Raw genomic sequence first — 25829 nt, 5'->3', positions numbered from 1 at the left:
CCATGACTCTTTGCTCTTGGCCTCAGACGCGCAGGACAAACAATGTCTGCTTCATCGGTCACTCGCCTCTGCACTGCATTTTTCAGCTTAGAACAACGGCGACATTGAGGCTAAATGGTTTTTTTTTTTTTTTTTTTTTAATAAATGTAGCACTTGGTTAAAACGAAGTATTGTGGATGAACGGTTTGGGGAATGCAAATACAGCGATGCATTTAATTGAGAAGCAAAGGCTGTTAAATGTAGTTGACAATCAGAAAAAGAGACCATATTTTCACAATTTAATAGGCTACTAGTCCCTCACACTCACAAAACCTTTATGCAGCACTGAACTTAAAGGTCATTCAGGTCATATTTTTGTGTGCGATGATGTATGCAGATGTTTTTCTGTAGGTTTTGTAATGGCCGGTGTCAGGGCATTCAGAGATCAGTGGTCTAAAGACACAACTATCTAATATATCGATAATGCACATTGAACCTGAACATATATATAAGAAAATACAATTTTAAAACAACTGTAAAAAAATTAAGTGAAATATCCCTTTGAGATGAATGCAATGAAACCTGGCCCAATGGATTGGCATATTTTTTATCTGCAAATTATTTTTACATCCTACATGAACATCTTGAACAAATTATTTATCTGTTGTAGTTCACTTCAGTGGTGCAGTCAATAACCAAATACACTTCTATTGATCATTGAAACATAAAAAATACACAAAATGAATGTCCTTCATTTTATTGCTTTAGTAAGTTACTTGAGGAAGTGGTTCACAGCCCTGGTCCTGGGGACCCCCTGTGTATGCTTGTTTTTCGTTCCAACCACAGTTCTGCAATCGCAGAATTTTCACAAGCTGTCGATGTTTTTAATTCAGTGCTTTTCTTATCTTGAGGGTTCTTGCACAATTTTAAGCCACATTATGTCAGAAATAACAAAGCATTCCACAAAGAATAACAGTCTGATTTTCATGTTGTGCTTATTATGATATATTGCAAACAACTGCATAGAAGAGGTAACAAGATAATTTAACTGATCAAATTAAAGATGTAGGTGAATCGATGGGCTCCTAATTGGAGAAAGTGTGGACCCATGGCCACGAAAACTAACAATTTTGTAGAAAAAGGAAATCATAATGAGCCAAACCTGCATTCTGAAGAAACTGAAATGTGTTGATATACAATAAGCAAAATATAAATATAAGATGATATTCTTCATGCCATACATAGCCATTTTTACATAATATGGCTTAAGAGGTTAACAATTCTTCTAAACATGAACAGCACATTAACAGCTTGTTTCAATTCAGGGATTGCAAGAAAAAAAAGCAGCATACAAAGGGGTTCCTAGGACCAGGGTTGGGAACCACTGACCTAAAGTCCCCGATTCATTGTCAGTTATTTTTTTATTTTTTTTTCCAGAAATGCTACCACATTTCCATTATCAACTAAATACTGGAGCACGGAAGGACTTGACTAACAGGCTAAACCAAAGAAAAATAAACAAGAGGTAATGAGAGTCAATGTAAATAAAATACAGTATATACAAAAGCATAAAAAAGTAAAAAATTAAGAGAGAAAGAAAAACAGCTCTTAAATCAGAAAATGTCTATATTTCTTGATTTCTTAAAATTTTTTGGAGAGTTACAGTACTGATTGGCATTTGAATAGTCTCCCTTAGATCTTTGCTGTTCTTGTCCTGAGCTTTCTCTTTATAATGAGATGATCACTTTCCTTCTTCTCATCTTGGTCCACACAAATGATCTGTAAACAGAGAAGACCACACCACATGCATGTGTCAACTCTCTCCTCATCTACCAAAATTGATTGACTACAATAACTACAAACAATCCCAGTTAAATACATTTCTTAAAGTTTAATCCACAAATTCTTTCTTCTTTTTCACGTTCTGAAAACTACTTATAAATACATGTCAGGCAACACTCACCGGATGAGAGGGTATGTCAAATGGAGAGGATATTTCAGTTTTGTAGAGCCTTCTTTTTGACTTCTTTGGCTTGGAATTCAGACTTGGTTCAGGGGATTTAGCGCTGACAAGTCCAATTATCTTTTTAGCTGCAGAGGAAAAACAAATATTGTGCCACTTTGCAGAAGCATGTTTCTCTCAAACTCAAATGTCCCACTAAGGCAACTGTGATGAAGAAGCACACTTTAAAGATGGGTGTGTCTACAGGAGGCTCAATCAGGACACCAGACGAGCCCTGCTCACCTTTACTTCCGAGTAGGTTGGGCGAGCTCTGGATGAAGTCCCCAATTTTCTGCAGAGTTCCGTCTTTTTTGCTCTTCAGGCTGGACCGGGAATGGTCCTGCCTCAGCCGGTCTGTGCGTTTACCCAGCATGCCTGGGGACTGGGGAAACACCCCCGAGCACAAAGAGTTGTCAGTACCGTTTCAATTTTTAAAAGGTGAATGTTCAACATTCCATCCTACTAACCGAAGACATTCTTCAAGGAAGCTGTCGTCAGGCCATATTGCAAGTGAAGTTAGCAATAGATTCCAAAGTCAACTGCTGCCTTATAAGCAGCCAATCATTTTACACCATGCTGCTGATACAGCAAAGTGTCAAAATCAAAATATAAAACTGACATCCAAGCAGACAACTTCTGTTACTCCCGAGAATGCAAGTTAATGCAGTCTTGTTAAAGATGGAGTGTATATGAACACACACACACAAGTAAAGGGAGAAGCCAACCTCCTCACACCCTGCAGGAACCCTGGATGGTGCTCGGAATCTGGTGTTCTTCCGGTTTTCACTGTCCACTGGATCCTGAGACACACACAGCACCCAAGACCGTAAACGGACAGCCAAGGCGGTGCAAAGATGCTATACTGCTGCTTACTTACCAAAGGCAAAAACCAACAAATTTACACACAAACAACTTCTACTCAAATTGAGTATTATACTTTACTTCTAAGGGGATTTGAACATAATTATGTGATGAAAGGGCACAAACAGGTGATTGAATGAATATGGGTCCAATTTATATGGGGTTCAGACACAAACAGGTGATTTAGTTTTCTTAAAAATTGTTAAGAAAATTTAAATTTAAAATACAAATTACTGCTTTGATGAACAGTGGTAAAACGGATTTCATGCTGTAATTACAACAAAAGCACCAAGAATCTGAATATGAACAGGATGACTGATTTGCTGCAAATGAGTTATGATGGTTTGTATGTTCTTTGTATTAAGAATTATATTATCATGCTGCTTGTGTACACATGAAGAATCAACCTTGAAATGGCCAGTTTGGGAGAAGCTGAAAAGTGACCACACAAATAATCCGAAACTACAAGGCATCACAAGGGCTTCACCATTTCCACTGAGATCAACTGAACTTTCACATTGCCAAGAACTCTGCTCTCCTGGGATTAAAGCAGGTGAAAACCCTGGATGTCCAAGGCCGAAGGGCAGCTCAAGCATATAGGTCATTCATCTGGGATTTCTCTGGGATGGACTATTTATATCTCAACCTCAGAATTGTGCAGTTTCTCCTCAAATCCTGTACATGAGCCATCACTCATTTAAAAAATCTTTTGGGTGTTGAAGAATCCAGGACAATTTTTTTTGAGACAATTTGAAAGCACGGATAAAAATATCCCATTTCCACTGGCCTTTTTTAAAAAAGAATAATAAATGTAAAAAGCTGGGCCAGAACATGCACTTCTGAGCAGATTCCAAAAGATTTGACAGAATCAACGGATTCCCCAGAGTCCCTGGGGTGTCAGCAGGGGTTTGATCAGTACTAAATAACGTTATGTTTTAGGTGGGGCCTCCCAGTCACAACAATGTGACCTCTGTGACCTCTCAGACAAAACAAGGAGAGACAACGTGCCGAGGAGGTGTTTGTGTTCAAAGCGCTTTGCAGCTCAAGTGGGAAAAGCTCATTGGATAAATAATTAAATAGGTAAATTTATAAGTTAAATTTACTGAATAAGTAGAGCGGATGATTGGGAGGGAATGGTCGACCAGCGGATGGAGGATGAGAACATTCATTCTGAGCAGGGAATACCTGGGCCGTGTGTCTGTACGCTGCTTTCATTTTTGCCTTATTTTTCCAGCAGCCTGAAAGTGTGTCTCCCTTTAAAAGAGAGGAGCAGGTTAACAGAGGGAGACATAGAGGCTATTATGCCTTTGTCAGTTCTGCGTGTAATTCTGGGACAAGATTCCATTAGGCAGCTGTCAGACACACTAATTTAAGTTGACATTTAAGTGTGTGTACTCATTCTTTGCAGAGTAATCGTGCCATTGTGAGAATCAAATGAGGATTTCAGTCATTTCAGGATTTCGCCTTTCTGTCTTGTCATTTTTTTTCCATATTCCCTACATACAAAGAGATCATTAATGTTTAATCTTTTAATAAAAATAAAATTTTAAAGCATAAAACTTTTTTGTCATTTTGCTTTTGCTTAAAACACACTGGTGGACATAAACGCATAACATTATTTTTCCTGGCGGGAGTGGGCCGTACCTTGTCCATTTCAGCGCTCTTCCTCTTCCGCCCGCTCCGGGTGATTTTGACGGTCACGGCGGAGTCGTCGCCCTGCTGCTTCACGCACATCTTGTTGGGCTGCAGCGGAGTGAACTGAATCTCCAGCTCAGGCTTGGGGAAGCGACTGGGTCTGCCGTTCTGCGTGGAGAGGTCAGAGGAGTCCAGCACTGACACCTGCAGGGGCAGAGTGGTATTACAGTACAGCCCGGCCTTTGCAACGGCCAGTGCTCTTCAACCAGGTCAATGATTCATTTAAATGCATACCTCGTTTTCTTCAGAGCTCGGCAAGCTGCAATCACCTTTCGCCGATGATATCATACTGATATCTTGTGGTTTCTTAAATGGAACCTTGTCTATTGCAGATCCATTTTCACACACTTCGGTCTGTATAACACAGAAATAAAAAATGAGTGCGGTGACATTTATACAGAATGGATAATTATCTTTAGCTTGCTTTTCAAGACGGAAAACTGCATACTGTGGGATGCAAAAATTTGGGCACCCCTGGTTTAAATGTCTGTTACAATGAATCTGTATGTGGTCGTAGGCAAACGTGAACTCTAGAGTTACACGTGACCTTTCTGCAAATTTTAAAGCAAGTCTGCTTTTTATTTTCATCAATTACGGTTAGAAATTATTTTAAAAAATTTTAAGGGCGCTGTGCAAAAGTTTGGAAAACCATTTGGATTATTCTATTCTATTTTTTTAACAGATGATTACCAAGGACCAGACCCAGGTGATTTACTTGTTAGGGCTTCAATGAGAACTTTTTATTCTGAAATAACTCGATGCCTTCTAAAGTATCCAATTGCAGTGGCTGTTCCGTCCAACGACTGGTTCCTCTAAACAGTTGTCCAAGCATTTCAGAATGAAGACGTTCATTTCCACCAAGAAAGAGAAGGCTTCAAAAACTTGAAATGCTTCAACCTATGTTGTACCTATTTCCACTGTCACAAACATCAGAAAATGGAAGAGAAATGGAACAGTTGAAGTCAAGGCAAGGTCTGGAAGATTTCAGATAGGACTGCCTGAGACCTGGTGAGAAATGCTTAGAAGAAAGCACGCATCACTGCAAAAGAGCTGCAAAAAACTGTAAACAGAGGTCTAACTGTCCACAGGACAACAATACAACATACTTTAAATGACAAACCTACATGGTAGAGTTGCCAGAAAGAACAACCTCAACACAAAAATAAGCTTCTGAAGTAAGCAAAAGAAACGCTTAGCTAGCTACAGGAAGCGTTTACAAGCAGTTACAGTTGCCCTAGGAGGAGTACTAACATACAGGGTTTCCAAACTTTTGCTCAGGGCCTTTTTCCTTTTTTAAAAATTTTTTTAACATTTTTATTTTGAAACTCAAAAAAAAAGGAAATTGCTTTAAAATTGAAGAAATGCATCATGCTTAACATTGTACACATCAGGTTTGCTTCTGTTCACTTAGATATTAATTGTCAAGGGCTTTTTGACCAGGGGTGCCCACATCTTTGCACACTACTGTATAAGGCACTACCCAGTAATTTAGTATGAAACATGAAACATTAAAGACAAAAAAAACAAAAACAAGATCTCACCAGAGTTGATAATCTATTATTTTCAGGACATGTATTGACATTTTTTGATAAGGCTGTCAGTTGTTTCCTCAACTCCGGAATTTCAGATTCCTTCTTTGACAAGATGCGCTGCATGTCAGGAACATTTTTTTTGATGTTCTGAAAGAATATTTTTAAAACGTAAGAAAAAAATTATTTAAATAACAAAACATGGATACATGGGGCGGCCTTTAGCGTAGTGGTTAAGGTAAATGACTGGGCCACGCAAGGTCGGTGGCTCTAATCCCGGTGTAGCCACAATAAGATCCGCACAGCCGTTGGGCTCTTGAGCAAGGCCCATAACCCTGCATTGGAGGATTGTCTCCAGTTTAGTCTAATCAATTGTACGTCGCTCTGGATAAGAGCGTCTGCCAAATGCCAATAATGTAATGTAATAATGTAATGTGTAATAAAACCAGTTTTAAAAGGCTGTAACAGTACATAAAATAAGTCCATGCACAGCACATTATTTTGTAATGAAATACAACATGAAAAGGTAATTTGGTTGAGGAAACGTTTGAAGGAAAGAAAACAATTTGAATGTTAACACATCCATCTTATTTAATGAATGAAAGATAGGTGGATCTTTGCAAGATATGTCCTGTTCATTTCCAACCAAAATATCGACTACTCCGTTCCTGATGACCATGGAACCAGCACTAGTGAAACTCTGTGCAAGACTCCTTACATGTGAAATGATTACAATTTTGCACCCAGTCTATACTGACCTCTTGTGGCAGAGAATTAGACTGGTTCTGGAGTTCCTTCAGCTTTTGGTCTTTCTCGAGATTGCTCGCTGCAAGGTTCCGCATTTTGATTTCTAGAGCTGCAACCAGAGTGTCTCTCTCTTTTCTCCACTTCACAAGGTCATCGCCTTTCTCAGAGAGCTGCTTTGATAGGGACTCCTGTGAAAGACCAATTGCAAATAAACAAACAAATCAACAAACCCAGGTTGTCCGCTGGCATCTCTGTGAAGACACTACATGCAGGCATTCATTGTAACACCCAGATTCATCACCATTACATGTGATAGACATATAATAGTTGGTTTTAGGGGCCAGTGTTTCAGATGCTGGACATAATTGAACTCGCAACTGAAAATACCATTGTGCCATCCTTGATCAGGACATTTAGCAGAAATTTGCAAGATACCGTGTAAAATTGCAGATTTTTCTTAATTTGTCTGTGAGGAAGGCATTGTAGATACCCAAGCGTCAGTATACACTGCTCATTACAATGTGCAGAGGCTCTCGCTATACGTTTGCAGCCCCCCTAATACAGCAAGTACCCTGAAAATCTACCGATACCAGACAAAACAACTATGGAATACTTGTGTACTTCATAGTAAATTAAATCAGATGAGTTATAACACTTTCTATACCCAATGGATGACAAAACACCAGAGCAACATTACCACTTCTGCCTGCAGTTTGGTATGTCGTTTGTGGTAATCAGCAAACTTCTTGATATCCTGGTTCCTCTTCTCCTCTGCCTCCTTCACCTGATGTATGAGGAGCAATTTCTCTTCCAGCCACTTCTTCTTGTCACTTTGACGTTTCTCATTAGAGAGCTGCAATATAAAGAAATATCCTCTTAAATGCCTGTCAAAGTTAATGGCCTGCAGGACTGCAGTATTGCCATTCAAAGCACAGAACCTGAATTTAATAAATGTCACCATCCTAGTCATGTTTGCTAACGGCTTGCACAAAACCAGAGGTCAACTAGGGGAGGTGTATGCTAACCAACTAGCACTACGTGTTAACATGAAATACATGGCCAGCTACAAAACTGATTCAGCAGTTTAGTTTGCCCACCAATCCCTCATGCCTTTAGCGCTTAACTAGTTTGCAGAGCCCACATCACACACTTCTTACCTTCAGGTTCTCTTCTGTTTTTTCAATTGCTTCTTTTGCACGTTTACATTCACTGGAATTACATCCTTCCAGAACTGGAGCAATTCTGCCACCTTCCACATCATTCTGAATGAGGAACCTTTCTTTCAAGGTTGAAATTTCTGGAAAAAAAATATAATAAATGCTCTTATATATGAAACCAACCTGCAGGTTGGAGATGGTATTCCTGAAATATTCTCCAGTCAGAGATTCAATCAAACCTTTGTTCAGAGATTCAATCTCATCCAATTTGTCCTCAAGAACTTGATCCTGTTCTGCCTGGGTTTCTTCTTGCTCCATCAGTGCAAGGCGCATTCCTTCAATAACCTGCTCTTTGGCTTGCAGATCTACAAATAAACAAAAACGGCATACAAAGCCGGCCAATTAAAAACGTACATTTTTTTATTTTTGAAACCATATCACAACAGGAATTCCAAAAATAGTGCACTTGTTGTCCCACTTACAAGTGCATAGGTTCTACCACAAGTCAAAGCATCACATCCATAACTAGGAAAATACACATGAATGCTGTTCTAAACATATAGTGGTCATCATAAGTGCAATTTTTTTTTTGGGTTAGACAAGGATAGGGATATCAGAAAGGGGGGGCGGGGGAAATCAGGAGGGAGGACTAAGGTAGAGTTTGAAAAGGTGTTTTTTGAGTCTGCTTCGAAATAGGGGGAGGGATTCTGCTGTCCTGACAGGGGTAGGCAAGTCATTCCACCACTGAGGAACCAGAACGGAAAACAGGCATGAACGTGCAGCTCGACCGCCAGGTGCACATAGAGAGGGAACCATAAAGCGACCAGAGCTGGCAGACCGGAGTGGTCTAGCTGGGGAGTAGGGAGTGATCAAGGATTGTATGTAAGGTGGGGCAGTCCCCTTAGCAGCCTGAAATGCCAACACTAGGGCCTTGAATCGGATATATCACTCCTAAATATATACGTTTTTTTGTTTTGCAGATCAACCATCATCAATTCATAGCATATAAAGAACAATACCAGCGCAAGCCTTCTGGTAATGCTGGAGGTTTCCATCAGCCTTGGTTTTGCAAGCCTGCTCCTGAATGAAAGAAACGGATAGTGAGTGAACGACACCCATGTGAAAAGCTACAGCAGTGAAAAGGTATGATGACCAGGTGAAACTCTTACACTCTTTAACTGTTGGATATACTGGTCCTTGCTGTGCAGGTCACTCAGAGCTTGACTTTTCAGCCTTTCAGCGTCACTGAGTTTTTGTCTTAGCGATTTTGCCTCTTCACGCATGGAGGAAATCTGGAAGGTGACAGGAAGTAAGGCATCTGTTTCTTGCAGGACTGTTTCTTGCAGGACTTGCATACATGTACACAGGACGGTTTGTAATAAAAGGCAAGTAATTTCTATAAAAGCAGGACAAGTAAATTAAGGTAGCCAACCTCCTTTTGCACTTGTTGTATTTGTCTTTTTGAATCGGCCAGCTTCTCCTTCATGTCGGAAGAATCTTCTTCTTTTCGCTCCAAATCAAGATTCAAAGCCCTGATTTTATCTGAGCTGCTGGCCACTTCCTCCTTTAAGCTGAGAAGGTAAGAAAAGTGCCTGTAGTTTAGTGTACAAAGAAACATTCCAGGAATATCCTGAAGGGCTAATCCCCCAAACACAGATACAGAACAAAATAGACTGCTAAAATACAGAAACAGAAGAGAGAACCTACGTAGTTACATGAGGGGTTGATAACTGAACGCCTGATGAGAGGCTACAAAGACAACTTGCCTCAAGAGTTGTTGAGTCTTCTTCTCCAGCTCTGCGCCCTTCAGGGCGATGGCCTCTTCGGCGGTTTTGAGGAGCTCCCGCCGTCGCTCTGCCTCCTTCTTCCTGGCCTCCTGTAAAGACGCAGACTCCACGTCTTGGAGCTTGCTGCGACTTTCCTCTAGGCTCCTCTGCAGGGCCTCCACCGCACGGTCCTTCTCCGCCAGCTGTTCCTCCACTGCACGGTCCATCTCGGCCAGCCGTTCCTCCACCGCACGGTCCATCTCCGCCAGCCGTTCCTCCACCGCACGGTCTTTCTCCGCCAGCTGTTCCTCCACCGCGCGGTCCTTCTCCGCCAGCCGTTCCTCCACCGCACGGTCCATCTCCGCCAGCCGTTCCTTCACCGCCAGCCGGTCCTCCACCGCATGGTCCATCTCCGCCAGCTGTTCCTCCACTGCACGGTCCTTCTCCGCCAGCCGTTCCCCCACCGCACGGTCCATCTCCGCCAGCCGTTCCTCCACCGCACGGTCCATCTCTGCCAGCCGTTCCTCCACCGCACGGTCCTTCTCCGCCAGGTGTTCCTCCACTGTACGGTCCTTCTCCGCCAGCCGTTCCTCCACCGCACGGTCCTTCTCCGCCAGCCGTTCCTCCACCGCACGGTCCTTCTCCGCCAGCCGTTCCTCCACCGCACGGTCTTTCTCTGCCAGCTGTTCCTCCACCGCACGGTCCTTCTCCGCCAGCCGTTCCTCCACCGCACGGTCTTTCTCTGCCAGCTGTTCCTCCACCGCACGGTCTTTCTCTGCCAGCTGTTCCTCCACCGCACAGTCCTTCTCCGCCAGCTGATCCTCCACCGCACGGTCCTTCTCCGCCAGCTGTTCCTCCACCGCACGGTCCTTCTCCGCCAGCTGTCCCTCCACCGCACGGTCTTTCTCCGCCAGCTGTCCCTCCACTGCAAGGTCCTTCTCCGCCAGCTGTTCCTCCACTGCACAGTCCTTCTCCGCCAGCCGTTGCTCCAGTTCAGCGGCCGCAGCAGAGGAGGCTTCGGCAGCCTGCGTCTGAGCCCGGATGGAGGCCATCTGCTCTCTGAGGCTCATGGCCTCAGCCTCGAGTTCAGAGTAACGGCCTCTCAGTTCCTCGGTAAGCTGCCTTTCGGTTTGGACTCGCTCCAGGTCAGAGCGCCTTTCCTCCCTTAGACAGTCCAGTTCCTGCTTCAGCTCCTCGCAGAGCTGCTGGTGCTGTGCAGCCTGCTGTCTGCAGCGGCTGACTTCTTGGTCCAGGTCTTGAATCTGCTGGTTTTTCTGAGAGGACTCGTTCACCACGTCCTCGCACACTTTGTGCAGGGCGTCCATCGTCTGGTGAAAATGGCTGCCGCTGCCGTCCCTTCTCGCCAACACGGCTTTGCATTTTTCCAGCTCCTGCCCAAGTTGCGCAGCATCCTGCGTCAAGGATTCAATCTGCTTGCTCATCTCCCTGGTGTCACCGTTGTGTTCCATCAGGAGAGTTTTTGCAGATTTTAACTCTTCAGAGAGCATCTTGGTCTTCCCCGTCTGCTCGTGGACTTCACACTCCATCTCGCTGAGCTTACTGGCCATCTTCTCACAGTCTTGCTGGAGGACACCCATCCGAGCAGTCAGAATCTCCCTTTCCTGAACAAGCTCCGTTTTTTCCTTTCTTTCCGTCTCCAGGGACAACATGGCAGCTTCACAAGCACACGTCTGTTGCTTCAGATCCTCAACTAACTCACTGACTTTTCTCTCCAAGGAAATGGATTCCTGCTTCAGTTCTTCCAGTCGTTCATCCTTCAGCTTAATGTCATTCTGAATATCTCCCTGGGTAGATACAAGCGGTTGCTGCACAATGTCCGATTCCTCTTCAGTACTTTCTTCCGGGGATTTGTTCTCATCATCCAGGGTAGAGGAGTTCTCTTCAAGAGTTGCTTGGAAGAGAAGAAAAAGTCATGAATAAGAAACCATCTGTTCATACAATATTTTAACAATGAAAGTCTGAAGCTGAGAACAATCTTAAAAAGTCTTGGCCTTTGTAAAAGTTGCTCTCATAGTTTGGGAAACTTTCGTCTGATGTGTTCCTCCTTATTGCAAAATCTATACTTAACACTACCCACTAAATGCAAAATGCTCCGAAAGACAAATTTAATACTACTTTTCATTCGTTTTTTTTTTGGTATGTTGAACAGTTGTTGAGCATGGATGTGTTGCAGTTTTATATTACATGGTGCTTCTTTCTATGAGTACTTGCAGAAGCATTTATGAGACCATTCAGTTCATCAGCAGTTGAATAAGCTGGAAGGATCATACTGCATTAGATTCAAAGAGCAAGGCCCTGCCTTTCCACTTCAAATGCTCAAGTAGTGAAAATGAAAGGGACAAATAACTGTCAGCTGACATCAGTTATGAATATGTAAATTTTACACAGAACAAAATAAATATGTGGGTTTATACAAAAAGAGCACAAACCCGAACCAGCACTTGCATAATGTGGATGGTAACTACTGGGAATTATGCATCTGTGTGCAAAGCAAACACAGCAAAACAAAGAACGCAACTTTTGTTTATTCAGGACAAATATAAAAACAGTCATCAAAATAAAAGCACCAAAACACACATGAAAGTGAAAACACAAAGGCTATTTCCGCATAACCGACAGCCTTTTTTTCAACCGAATATATTTACGTCCTCTCTGAGCGTTCCCTCTTGCTCCCACAAACTGAGGGAGGCCTTTTCCAGCGCTTTGGGCAGAACCTGTACCTTTCTTGGAGGGAGGCTGCTTGCTGCAATCGTCCGGGAGGTCTATGGAGCGTTTCCTGCTCTCTCTCTGAGAGCTGTCGCTGAGTGAACACTTGCAGTTTTTCCGCAGGTTGAGGATTTCTTCCCTGATTGCATCAATAAGGGCCCTCTGTTGACAAAACAACATTTAACAGAAGCGGAAAAGATTCCTAGAATTTTATCAGGGCTGCAAAAATGGTAAGTCTTGACTATTTAATACACTCGTTTATGGTAGCATGCTCAACTAAATTATATCGTGCTGAATGTACAACTGACAATGTAATGTAGTTATAGAGGCCACAATGAGATTACACCATGTTGGCACCAGTTTCTCAATCATATGATGCGCAGAGATTTACGCTGGAATGTCTATGTAATCAATGACAGGGCAATTCTGTCAGTGATACAGGTTTAACAGTGCCTTAGACAACAGCTTTGTAGAAAGTCAAAGGTAAAAAAGGGATCAAACAGTCCAACATACATTACACACTCAGAGACCACTTTATTAGGTACAGGACTTATTTAAGACTTTTTGGTCTTCTGCTGCTGTAGCCCATCCACTTCAAGGTTGCACATTCAAAGATGCTCTTCTGCATACCAGTGTTGTAACATGTGGTACGGTCATATGGCATGGTGAGTTAGGGTCACCTTTCTGTCATTAACAGGAAGTTTTCACCCAATAGAATTGATGCTCACTGGATGATTTCTTCTTTTTTTTTTTGCACCATTTTCTGTAAACTCTGGAGACTGTTGTGCATGAAAATCCCAGGAGATCATCAGTTTGAGATAGTCAAACCAGCTTGGCTGGCACCAGCAAACATTCCACGGTCAAATTCACTTGGATCTAATTTATTCCCCATTGAGATGTTTGGTCTAAGCAACAACTGAACGTCTTGCATGCTTTTATGCTGCCACATTCAGATGAGGTATTACTGTAGATAACAGACTGGTGTACCAATCTACTTAGTGGTCACTGAGTGTTCATGGGCATGGACAAAAATCAATTGAGAAGAAAGACCATTTTGGTTAATAGATTTTATTTGCACTTGAAGGAAAATCCATTACAACTAATTTGAAAGCTTTCCATGCTAATAGAAAGTACCTTACAGCCACAAATTACCGGTAACATATTACAACAAGATCAACACAAACATAAACCATGTTCCTGTAAACTAGCTCACCAGTTTCTTAAAGCCGACAGGTGCTTAGGTCCAAGCAAGAAAAAGATTTTCATACTTACATCATTTGCAGCAGTTTCAACATGCTGGTCCATAGCAGTTTGCAACTTAAAGATCATGTCATCCTTTTCTTGACAGATTTCCATAAGTTCCTGGAATTTCTGTGTTTGGGACTCAAAATTCTACAAGAGAAAAATAAAATAAAAAGTGAACAAGCATGCCAAATGAAAGCAAATAATCATGTCCTTTGCCCAAAGGGCCATGTAAAGATGCAAATAGGACATGCCCTTACTTTTTTTGCTTCATCAAGTTGTTCATTTAATTTCTGCGTTTGATTGGACATGGCATCCACTTCTGTAACAGAAAAGGAGAGGATTGAGATCACTTCTAACAATATCACCACTTGGCATGCGTTCATAGATGGACAGAAGAGGGCCTTAAAACATACCTGTGGATTTGAGAGTGAGGAGCTGTTGGGCTTTAAGGAGCTCCTCAGACACGTCTGAGACCTGCTTCTCCAGGTTGGCAACGGAATCACGAGGACCAGGCAGGCTGACCAGACACGTCTGAGCAGCCTCTGCATCCTTCTTGATCTTCTCCAGGTCATCTTGCATTAAATCAATCATTCCGTCAAAGAGGTCCACTTTATCCTAAAAAGAGAGAACAAACTCCATTAACTAAGTTAATCAATGGCACCAAGCAACACACTTCATTTTCCCTTTTCATTTGAAGGTGCAGTGTATTATGCACTCAAGTGGCACTCTTTGATCCTAAAAATGTGTAGAGCTGAAATACTGTAAGTGAAGAGCAACCAGACATTACATACAACTTGGGGAGTTTAATCTCTTTCGTCTCAGTATGAGGTCTTATAAACAGAATCAGAGGGCATGTGGGCGAAAGGACGTCTCATGATTTTCAGGGCTGATTGAAGTCAAATGGACAGAATGGGTCACTTCATCCCCTTTGTTAATCGTTGTGAAACTGTACCTTAGGCTGTTCTTTAGAGTCACTCATGGGCTCTTCATTAGCAGAATTTTTGCTCACTAAATTCTTCAGTATTTCCAAACGTCTCTCTGCTCTCTCCTCAATGATTTCTCTCTCTTTGGCGAGACGTTCACTGGGGGGGGGGGGGAAGAAAGGTTCTGAATATACACTGGTCAATGTTAAGTACACCGATGTCATGGGATGTGAACGCAAGAGCCATGTTTTCACCTGTAATCATCTTCCATCTGTGAGAACAATTGCATGAACTCCTTGGTGACCTCCTCACGAATACGAGACTCCATGGTCAATTTCTCATCTTCTTCCTTACGGAGTTTCTGCTTCAACGCCTCGATCAGTAAAAGCTGGTTCTGAAATGCACAGACCCATTGTCCAGTTATAAAAATGTCATAAGGAAATGAATCATAATAATAGTCAACTTACGGACACAGTGTTGATTTATTACCAACACAATAGGCTGAAGAAACTGAAGATTGTACGCATTTTGAACAATTCCACAAAAAAATAAAAATAAATAAGGAAACAAACCAATTCCAAATACAGCGAATTGTAAATCAACCTAGTTTTCCTGGAGCCCACAGAGTGAAGCCTTTGCAATCCCCTACCTCATGAGAATCCTTATCGATTTCAATGTCCTCCTCATCCCCATCTGCTTCCTGAATGGTCTCGTTCATGACGCTCTCAACACAACTGCTCTCATCTCCTTCCTCATCCTCCTCCTCCTCGTAATTATCGTCATGTTCCTGCACATCCTCCAGGCTGGTCTCCCAGCCCACCAGAGAGCTCTTGCGTTTCACCCAGAGGTTCTTGCGATCGGCGTTGTTGATGATGAAGGACACATCCCGACAGGACTTCTTGGAGACGACGGGAAGGGGCTTTGCGTTGAGCACCACCACCTGCAGGGTTGGGTCAAAGGTTAAAGGTTAAATAACGGCCTTGACTGCCACGCCTGTTCCGGCGAATGCCTGGAGGGTCTTCTGACGGGTCAGCGCTCACCTTCTGAGCCACAGCTGAGAACTTGAGCACGTTCAGGGTCTCGTCGTACATTGAGGCACACTGGTTGATGTTGACGATCATACAGGCTTTTCCGCGACCACAGAAGAAGCCCTGCAGATAGTGGGTCAGCTTGCTCTCTCGGAAGGGCACGTGCTGCTGCAGCCTGGAACCATAGTAAACGAAATAGTAATTTTGGTCTCAGCCGTTCACACATTAGTGCCAAAAGTGCCAGGCAAATGATTTTGGAGAAACTCCCCATGTCCAGATAAACAGAATCAGGCATATAGTAAGTATAAATCAGAGTCACCACTATGATATTTTGGTAATCGTAATGCAATGTGTAATAACACATTTTGCCTACACCAATAAATAAATACTGCACTGGTAACACAAAATCAACACTCACTTGGATTGCTGGTTGTGTCTCAATGCATTAATGCATTTCCCAAGAATGAGCAGTGAAGTATTGATGTTTCCAGCTTCTTTTAAGCGGTCCCCACAGTTCTGGGTCTTTGCACATCTCTCCGACCCAGCGAGATCACATAGAGATAACCTGCACATGCAGAGAAAAGAAAAAAAGAAAAAAGAAAGTAATTACTAGGCCCGCACGGAATCCGGACTCACAACACCGACCAAAACTCCGCGGAATTCGAACGTTAAAAGTCATAAATAAGTGAATACAACATTGTCCCCTCTCACAAGTCAGTAAGTAGCTAGTTAGTTAGCTAGCAGCTAGGTCGTATAAAAAGTGAAAGAAAACAAGCAATAATGTTCAAATGCAGGTTTATTACAGAGGAACCAAGTGGGATTTATGTACAATGAAAACAGCAAGGACTTTTACTTGGGGGCGACATGGCTCAGGCAGTAAGAGCAGTCGTCTGGCAGTCGGAGGGTTGCCGGTTCAATCCCCCGCCCAAGACACCTAACCCCCAAATGCTCCTGACGAGCTGGTTGGCAGCCAATCGCCGTCGGTTTGTGAGTGTGTGTATGAATGGATGTATGAATGGGTCAATGGAGAAGCATCAATTGTACAGCGCTTTGGATAAAGGCGCTATATAAATGCCTGCCATTTACCATTTACTAGAATGGAGGAGTGTACATTGTTTTGTAGTTTGGTAGCACTATGCAGACTACCTCAAGCGGCAGACGCTACTTCTGCATCTCAAGTCACTTCCGCAACATGCAAGAAGGCGTGTTTAGGCTAGTACCACGTTATTACTAGCTTGCTAACATTTTGAATTGGCTCAATTTATCACGGAATTGGTTGAAGTTAACACGAGACAGATTTGCCTATCCACGCTATTTCTGACACTTAGGCGACGTAAGCTATTTATTGCCGCTCCACCAAAAGTACGTGAAACATTTCTAAATCTACTGCAAAAAAGTGGTTGTGTCTGTGGCACTGAACGTCGAAATAAAGCAACCTGGCTGGAAAAGTTGTGAAGCTGAAATGCTTTTGAACAGAACAACCTAATACATCGCTTCTGCCTCTCCAGTCCCTATCCATTTCTCTCTTACTATCAAATGTAGCTAAAAATGTATATTGCCAAAAAAAAATTAAAGCATAATAAACTGCTTTGAATATTAAGCTGTGCTTGCTTTCATGTATGTGCTGCTGCGTCATGTGAATTAGTAAAATTATTAGTTGGCCTATATTACTACATACACTCACTGAGCACTTTTAGATATTTACTAGACTTATTTTTTTGACTTCTACTGCTGTAGCCTATCCACTTCAGAGATCAGAGATGCTCTTCTGCATACCACTGTTGTAAGGTGTGGTTATTTGCGTTACTGTCACCTTTCTGTCAGCTTTGACCAGTCTTCTCTGGCGTCTGTCATTAACAAGGCGTTTCTGTCAGCAGAACTGCTGCTTACTGGATATTTTTTTTATTGTTTTGCACCATTCTTTGCAAACTCTAGAGACTAGTGTGCGTGAAAATCCCAAGAGAGTTTCTGAGATACTCATCCCACCAAAAATCATTCCCTGGTCAAAGTCACTTAGATCACATTTTTCCGCATTCAGATAGTTGATATGAACATTAACTGAAGCTCCTGACCCGTATCTACATGACTTTATGCATTGCACTGTTGCCACAAAATTGGCTGATGAGATTACACCTACTTATTCATGTCATTAAGTAAATGTTCCTAATAAAGTGCTCAGTGAGTGTATACGCTACATTAAGAATAACAATAAGACATGTCAAAGGAATTCAGAACAGAAGATTAATATAACAAAATAATTAAATAGAACCTTATGGTGTGTGTTTGGGGTAGATTAGGGCAGTGGTTCCCAACCTTGGTCCTGTTTATGATGGTTTTTGTCCCAAACAAAGTTGCAATCCCTGAATTTTAAAAGACTGTTAGTGTTACTCAGATTATTTACCCTCTTAAGACATATGTCAGAAATAGCTATGCGTGGCATGAAGAATACGAATCCTATGCTGTGCTTATTGTCCAATATTGCAAACAATTATATAAGAAGGGTAACACAATGAACTGATTAAATTGGAATTAATAGGCTCCTAATTAAGTTGTTCAACACTTGTTTCAGTCTGATCATATTTTTCCTTATACCTATTAAAACAATGCATATTTGGCTCAACCAAATGATTAGCCCATTGATCCACCCTAGTCATTTGATGTAGTTACCTCCAAGTAATGGTTTGCAATATAGCATAATGAGCACAACATGGACATCAAACTCTTATCCTTCATGCTTGGATATTTCTTACATGATGTGGCATAAGAGGGTTAAAAAAATAAAAAAATAAAAACCCTCTAGATATGAAAAGCTTCAAGTTAAGAAAAATATTTTAAAAATAAGCATTAAGAAAATAAAGAATAAAAATTCTATGCTTGGAATGAAAAGCATCATACTAAGGATTGTGATTGGGAACCACTGGATTAGGGCATGTAGTCTCAAATTTTCAAAATAATTCTCTGGTTGTTTTGAATTTTTTATACTGAAGGAAAGTTTAATTTCCGAACCAACTGCAGGAGACTATTGCAATTAGTGCAGTGAGCCTAATTCTGCCCTGCTTGAATTTGTTGGGGTTTTTTTTTTTTTTTTTTTGGGGGGGGGGGGGGGGGGGGGGGGGGTTTCCAAAAAAAACCTCTGTTCGTTTTTATCCCATAGTGTACTCGGGTTCACTGAGTGGACTCCATGCTTCACACCCATATTGTGCGATAGGCAAGATCACACTGTCAAATATCTAATGGGAATTTCAATTCCATACAGATTTTAGGAAAAGTCACAGATTTGCATTTACTGTATTGGACTAATTTTAATATTAAAGACACACTGAACAGAAGTTAGAGCAGCTCTAGCTTCCGCGATGACGTATATGCGAGTGAAATGACTCATTTAGGGGGAATTTTTGGAGGGTGGGGAGTGGATCAGACTGCCGTTTAATGAGGAGGGGGAAACAGAGCTGTAGCCTATGGCTCTGGGGGGGGGGGGGGGGGAAGAATAGGCCCCACTGCATGAAAGGACATTTATTGGAGGGGAATGGAAATTTTATATTAATTCTAAATACACGCCCATTGGTACACAATGACATCAAATCTTGTTTTCCAGAAAGTTGATGGAAAAACGTGAAAATACACGTATTACAGTGTTATAATGTTTTTGGAATATATACTTCAAGACAGTTCGCATGGTCATGAATTGACTAAATTGAGGAAAAACTGAATTTTGTCTGTAAAAAAATGCCCGATGGCCTTTCTAGTGTTAAACTGCCTGCTGTTTGTAACCATCTCTTGAACAATGGGCACATTTATTCTTAGTACGTTCATGGCCGAGCTATGAACTTGATGTGCATTTTTTTCAGTCAGTTCTCAAGTTCAATTATAGTTTTGTGTGTCCCCCAATCTTTGACATTTTCACACTTTTGCAATTCGTGGTAACTGGAATTTTTTTTTTTTTTTTTTTTACTTCCTGTAACACTGAGGTCCTCTAAGCTTGAATTAACACTGCCTGCATGGCCAAATGTGCTCAACATGTTGATTAATGTAGTGAATGACTAGTAAAGTTCTGGAGCAAAAATTCACACCGCAGATTTTACTCTGGAAACCCTGGAGGAAACCCCCAAAAAGTTTGCAGATTCCATCTGGGCCTAGTCATTACTAGGGATGTGTACCAAGAGCCGGTATTTTTTGGTACCGGTTCCTAATTGGTCGGTACCAGAGTACCGCTAAAGATTCTGGACAAACGATACCGTTTTCGGTATTTTTTAAGAGTCTACCTAACCGTCGCGTAATTATGACACTGCAGCCGTCGACAGGTTATGACGCAGCGCCCCGTTGTATTCTCTAGTAGTCAATATGTTGGCCGTAAGAGCTAAGCGCTCCAAGGCATGGGCTCACTTCATCAAACTCAATGAATCCTCGGCTCAATGCAATATATGCAAGAAAGTAGTTGCGTCAAAGGGGGGTAACACCAGCAACATCATGAAACACTTGCAGTCCACCCATAGCATAAAGCTGAAGGAGTGCGGCGTGTTAAACAACGCATCTAAAGTTAGCAACGGCAGACGCGAACAACACCGTGCCCTCCTCCGTGCAGGCAGACTCCGACAGTGCTTCTTCAAGTCACGGTGAGTGTATGAATCATTAAAGGGGAAGTGAAATACTAGATTAAGTTAATAATTTACAAGTGATTCCTAATATATACATCCTTAAAGGTTTAAGACTGCCAGTAAAGCTGGATTAAAAATAATAAGTAATTAAATGACCCTTTTTTTTTTTTTCAAACATGCGCAGCGCCATTTTATCCGAGTGTATAGCGTGACGTCACTCTGTCCAGAGCGATCTCGGCAGCTGCCAGAGAAAGTAAATATTTTGCTTTTCCTTAAAAACTGTTAGGGCTAAATGCGTCAGGAGAAGCGCCTCCCCTACACTGTTCTGTTTACATGTATGCGTTTGTTGGGTTGAACATGTAGGCAAGGGCTTTGGTCATCTCTCTAGGTTTTTTATTTTTATTTCATCTATTCTGAGAAGCATCTGTAATTTTAAGTTAAGCTTCTGTTCTGTTGAAGCATTATCACATTGACAGTTACCTTTAAGGGAGCTGCCTGCTCGTTTTTTTGACATACCTCGCACTGTACATGTTGACTTGCTAAGGGCTTAAAAGGCAGGTGCTGTAAGTTGTTTAATGATGTTGCTGGTGTTACCCCCCTTGTGGTAATAAAAAACGATTGAATATTTTACAATCTTGTAACATCTTTATTTTATACACTAAATTACACGCCGTGGTATCGATAAGAGTATCAATAAATACCGGCACCGATAAGGAGTATCGGTATTGGTATCGGTATTGATAAAATCCTAACGATACACATCCCTAGTCATTACTATCAAACCAATGCAGAGAGAGAAGCAATGATGAGACCACACTTACATTATGTTATTTGGCTGACACTTACCCAAAGCGACTTACAGTGGATTAGACTAAGCAAGAAAAAAATAATCTTGGAGCAATGTGGGGTGAACCCTTGTGTAGTCTTAACATTCTGTATACTCCCCTTGTCCTAAGGGTCAAAAATTACCCACCTTCACTAAAATAAAGCAACTTAATTGAATTTTAAACCGCAAATCACTCACTTTGTCATGAAATTTCAAGTTCTCTGTTAACCATAGCTGCACAAGGGTTAAGGGCCTTGCATGTACCTTACCACCACGCTACAGGCAGCCGATACTCACTCACTGACTGTATGGACACGGGGGATTCCCACGTCTTCAATCCGTAGGACCCGAATCGAGAAGATGCTATGGCTAAAAACAAACAATTTATTCATTCATTCAAATTATTTAAGATGGCAATACCTTTGTGCAAACAACTTCCTATTTAAGCCAGTTTTCCAGTAATAAATAAAAGTGAATAGAAATTAATAAAATAAATAAAAATAAATTTAAAAAAACATACCTTCTGCTTGACAAGTTATTGAGCTTGGTACAGGAGAAGCTTTGGTTTCTCTTTCCAACTTTAACAACTTTGTATGCTTCATGAACATCATTCACTTGAACCCACTTTAGATCTAAAGAAATTCATGAAAAGCATGCACATTTTCAATGCAAAAGCAGAAAAGTACAGCATTTTGTTGTGATGCTGCATAATTTGTCATGTTACAGAAATCGGACATGAAATAAAAATAAATCTCACTATGATTTAAATTTAAATTGGAATTGCAAATCACATCGGCACTTTCAGTTTCCGTTACCCTGCCTGTTGTGGGAGATGGAACCTAAATATTTTCATATACATTCAGAAAATGTTCTGACATGGATGGGACATTTCTGGAAACATCACCTTTCACAAAGGAATTGCCTTTTACGTCTTGAGACAGTCGAAGCACGTTTCTCTTGAGCGGGCCATTTGATATAGGTTCAAGCAGGTCATGGATATTCTCATTGTAGATTTCACAAAATGAAACCCAGATAGAGTATTTTGTGTGATCGTCCACATCCAGATTGAAACAATCTGCACCAGTGAGTCCATCTAGCTCACTCAGAGTGGAGCCTGTAAATAAAAGATAACATTGATATAATTAGAATATACATTCACTGCTTTATGGTAAAGACCAAAAAAAATGCATGAATGTATACATTTTTGTCAAAGAAGTTACTGAAATTGATAATGTAGCAGTAGACTCAAAAACACTTTTTAATGAGGATAAACATCAATCCGTAGGTTAAATAAAGGCTACTTATTTTCAGCACACAATTAAAAGAAGCAACTTCATTCAAGATTCTTGCCTTCTAGAATAGTTGTCCTGGCAGTGGAACTCAACTGGCTGGTCATGCTTCTCTGAGAATCAGTCTGATAAAGGGAAATACAATTAAATAGATTTGACATTATCAGTATATTAAAAGTATATCAAACTGATACTTGCAGAGATTGACAAACTGTACCTCTTTTGACAATCGCATGATGTTTCTTTTATTCGTAACCTCTTCATCCTGCTGGTCTTTAGTTAACCTTATGTACTCTCGACAACGGTGAGGCTTGATGTTCATCTGCTTATAAATTCGGTCATCAATGCTGTTGAAGATGATGTCCAAAGATCTTGGCAGGACCCCACTCTCAGACTCAGAGCCTGAGAAAGCATCGCACATAAGAAATTTCGATTACAGATAATTCAATCAAGGTATATAAAAGGCATTATGCACAGAGAATGAATTCCAACAGGAATCAGACCTAGAAAAGTGAAGGTCTTCCCAGCATTGGTAACTCCATACGTGAACACCAGAGAATTTCCTCCCTCAAGAACATCTTTGACGAGATGTTTTACTGTTCCATCAAAAATGTCCCTCTGAGTGGCCTCTGGGCCATAAACCTAAAAATGAAATAAAAAGGGCGAAACACGGTTAGATTGACAACTTCTTATTTGCACACACACATTAAAAACACATTCAACTCACCTTCGAGAACTGAAATCTCTGAGCTGTCTGAGGAACGGACTTATCACTGAGCCGTGCTGACAGAGAGGTCCGCGGAGCCTTCAGCAAAACAACGTCTGGGGATGCAATCGTGACACACTCCTAAATTTGAACAAACAAAAAGAAGACCGATAAGTGTCAGTTCTGGCCCGGATGTCTGGCACTACCGAAGCATCCCAACATCTGCCAGCAACCTGATTTAACAAAATCATGACTTGGGAGGTTTAGAAAAACCCCAGATAAAACAAGATATTGCAGTAGTCTTAATTCCACATGGTATTAATTCTATTTTACCACCCCATGAGAAAGAACAATACAGGGGCAATTGCTCACAAGTGCTTTTCAGAAACTTAATTGGTAACATAAAAGTAGCCTAGCATTATACAAATTAATTCAATAGCTAAAGACATCAGTGCATTCTTCAGTCCCTCCAGTTCTTCCAAGAGAAAAATAACAAATAGATGAGAATTATTACTTTTGAACCTCAAAGTCAGTTTGTTCCGACTTAAAACGCCCAATACTAATGTAAACATTGCAGTGTAGCTAGGTAGTCTATTTGGATGACGTGATGGAAATAGTGTTTAAGTTCGGCCTGTCTGAAGTGAATATGCAGTTTTTTTCCCCATGGGGGTAACAATTTCATGGTAACATTAATGCATTTCATTTTAGCTAATTGGTAGGCCTGTTTGCTCTCCATTCATATTAGGATGATAAAAACAACATTGTGAATTATTTGGGTTAAAGGGATAGGCTATGAAAGGACAGAATCAGCTGTGCATTATGAATATCAGTGTTAACCAAAAGTAGTTTATATCTTTTTGTAGATTGATAAAAGCATCCAATACAATAGGAAATTTGTGTTTTGAAGGTGTAGAAATATTTAATGCCTACTGGGACAAGAAAGAAGGAAGAAGTCCTGGGGGAATGATTCTTTGTTTTCATACATGGCTTAATGCAAAGAACTCCATTTCCAAGATGAAGATCCTGGCCATTTCTTTAGGCTAAGCATATTATTTAAAGCACTGAGTCACTATATGGAGACATACAATGGCTAAATTCTAATTGCAGCCCACACAATCTTTAATGGCCAACATTACTAGTTCAGGAACATATTCAAGTTCAACACCCAAATTCCAGAGTACAGAACAGTAACCACGCCCTACAGCTGGTGGACCTCAAACTAAATAAATCCTCTTACCTGAGATTCACCGTTATCGTTCTCAGCTGATGTAAATGGTCTTATCCGGAGGTACACCCGTAAATGTTCCTTCTCCAATACAGATGAATCCTATAATGATAATTTGTAAGAATTATAAAGCATAAATATGTTCATTGGTGACATGATAAAACAATGTTTACTACAGGTACTATACATCAGTGTTGCTAAAACCACATAAAATTAAGTGGCCTCAAGTCATTCTGTCAATGTAAATCCTGGCGGCCTTGGGCTAAGAATGCAATCGTAAATTAGCATATTTTGGCAAGCCTGAATACGACCTCAAAAGATATTCTGAGGCAAAAAAGTGTGCAAGCAATGGGTTCGAAGTTCAGCAGCTTTTGCATTGTATGCAAAAAGTATGACCATGTGGTGGCACCTGTTACCTCGGCACTGATTCAAGTTGACAAAAGATAAGTAAACTGGTAATTTTAGCGTCTAGAAAACAAACTGATCAGAAATTAATAAATCACGTCGACCCTCGATAACTAGCTGTGCCAATACACTGTAGTAGCACCTAAAATTGCCCAGTACCTTACCTGTGCCAAAACAGACGGTATGGCGGAAAAGTCTGCGAATAAGTCTTTCTTCAAATCATCTACAGTTACTGGCTCCGTTCGCTCTATTTTGCTATTAAAGCAAGATTCCATCATCCTGAGAATAAGACAGATGCACAGAGATTAACAAAGCTCAGCTCAATCAAATAACCCATTCAACGAGGCAATAGTTAATTGGGACAACGTTTAAGCAAGTTAACAATGCAGAACACGGACTTAAAATTAATTAGTTAACTTAGCTAGCTAACATGCCAACTTCAGTTTGCCAAGTTAACGTTACCGTTCTCAGCAAAGTTGACTTCGTCCAAGTTCGTCAACTTACTGCTATCCAACAGACAGATAACATTTTTTTGTAGATTGCATATCAATACGATTTTTTTATTCGTATACTAGCTATCTACCACACAGGATATATAGCTAACGTTACTCACAACTGTTCAAATAACCGAATCGAATGTATCTAGCTAGTTAGCGACGGCTAGCTTAGTGTTACCCAGTGATGATGCCATCGTGTATGGCAAGGTTTAATTCAACGTTAGCTGTGGTTTCAGGAAGTTAAGGTAAAATGTAGCCAACCTCCTGACGACTAATAACTTTCCGCGTAACGTTATTCAGACAAAAACATCGACATGTCAACAGAAAGTTAGTTACATAACTAACGTTAGCTAGCAAACATTAACTTTTAGAGCGACTAACGTTAGCTAATCCTAGCTACGATGTTCGTTGAGCTGCTAACTATGCATTTGTACAAAATATGATAGTTATGGAGTCCCAGTATTTGGCTAAAACACTGTTCAACCTAAGTGTTACCACATGAATGTTGCTATAAACCAGCTAACTTACGTGACAGAAGACAATTTGTTATTCCAAAAACATTGATCACACAGAAATATCTCCCCTTTTCTGCGCAAATTGTCGCGGTCTTATTTTTAAACTTGACCA

At 41.1% G+C, this 25829-nt stretch overlaps 1 protein-coding gene across 1 annotated transcript; it reads right to left on the bottom strand.

Annotated features, from left to right (window-relative positions):
- Positions 1-720: 720 nt before the first annotated feature.
- Positions 721-25810, bottom strand: kif20bb (kinesin family member 20Bb). The gene is made up of 34 exons (XM_061232748.1): positions 25731-25810; positions 24870-24984; positions 24313-24402; positions 23097-23216; positions 22873-23011; positions 22587-22771; positions 22431-22494; positions 21985-22194; positions 21601-21712; positions 21378-21449; positions 16078-16224; positions 15672-15834; positions 15281-15571; positions 14886-15025; positions 14661-14790; positions 14122-14323; positions 13966-14027; positions 13736-13855; positions 12478-12625; positions 9737-11648; positions 9403-9541; positions 9140-9262; positions 8990-9050; positions 8210-8335; positions 7971-8110; positions 7511-7666; positions 6825-7001; positions 6079-6216; positions 4772-4891; positions 4487-4681; positions 2707-2781; positions 2225-2363; positions 1943-2070; positions 721-1758 (listed from the first exon to the last, which is right to left on the bottom strand). The coding sequence occupies exons 2-34, from the start codon at positions 24981-24983 to the stop codon at positions 1672-1674; spliced, it is 6225 nt and encodes a 2074-aa protein (XP_061088732.1). The 5' UTR covers position 24984; positions 25731-25810; the 3' UTR covers positions 721-1671.
- Positions 25811-25829: the final 19 nt, after the last annotated feature.

This window comes from Conger conger, chromosome 2, assembly GCF_963514075.1.
Source record: "Conger conger chromosome 2, fConCon1.1, whole genome shotgun sequence".
In the NCBI taxonomy this organism is placed as follows: domain Eukaryota; kingdom Metazoa; phylum Chordata; class Actinopteri; order Anguilliformes; family Congridae; genus Conger; species Conger conger.
Note: the sequence above shows the minus strand (reverse complement) of the source record. Positions and strands in the feature narration are given on the sequence as shown.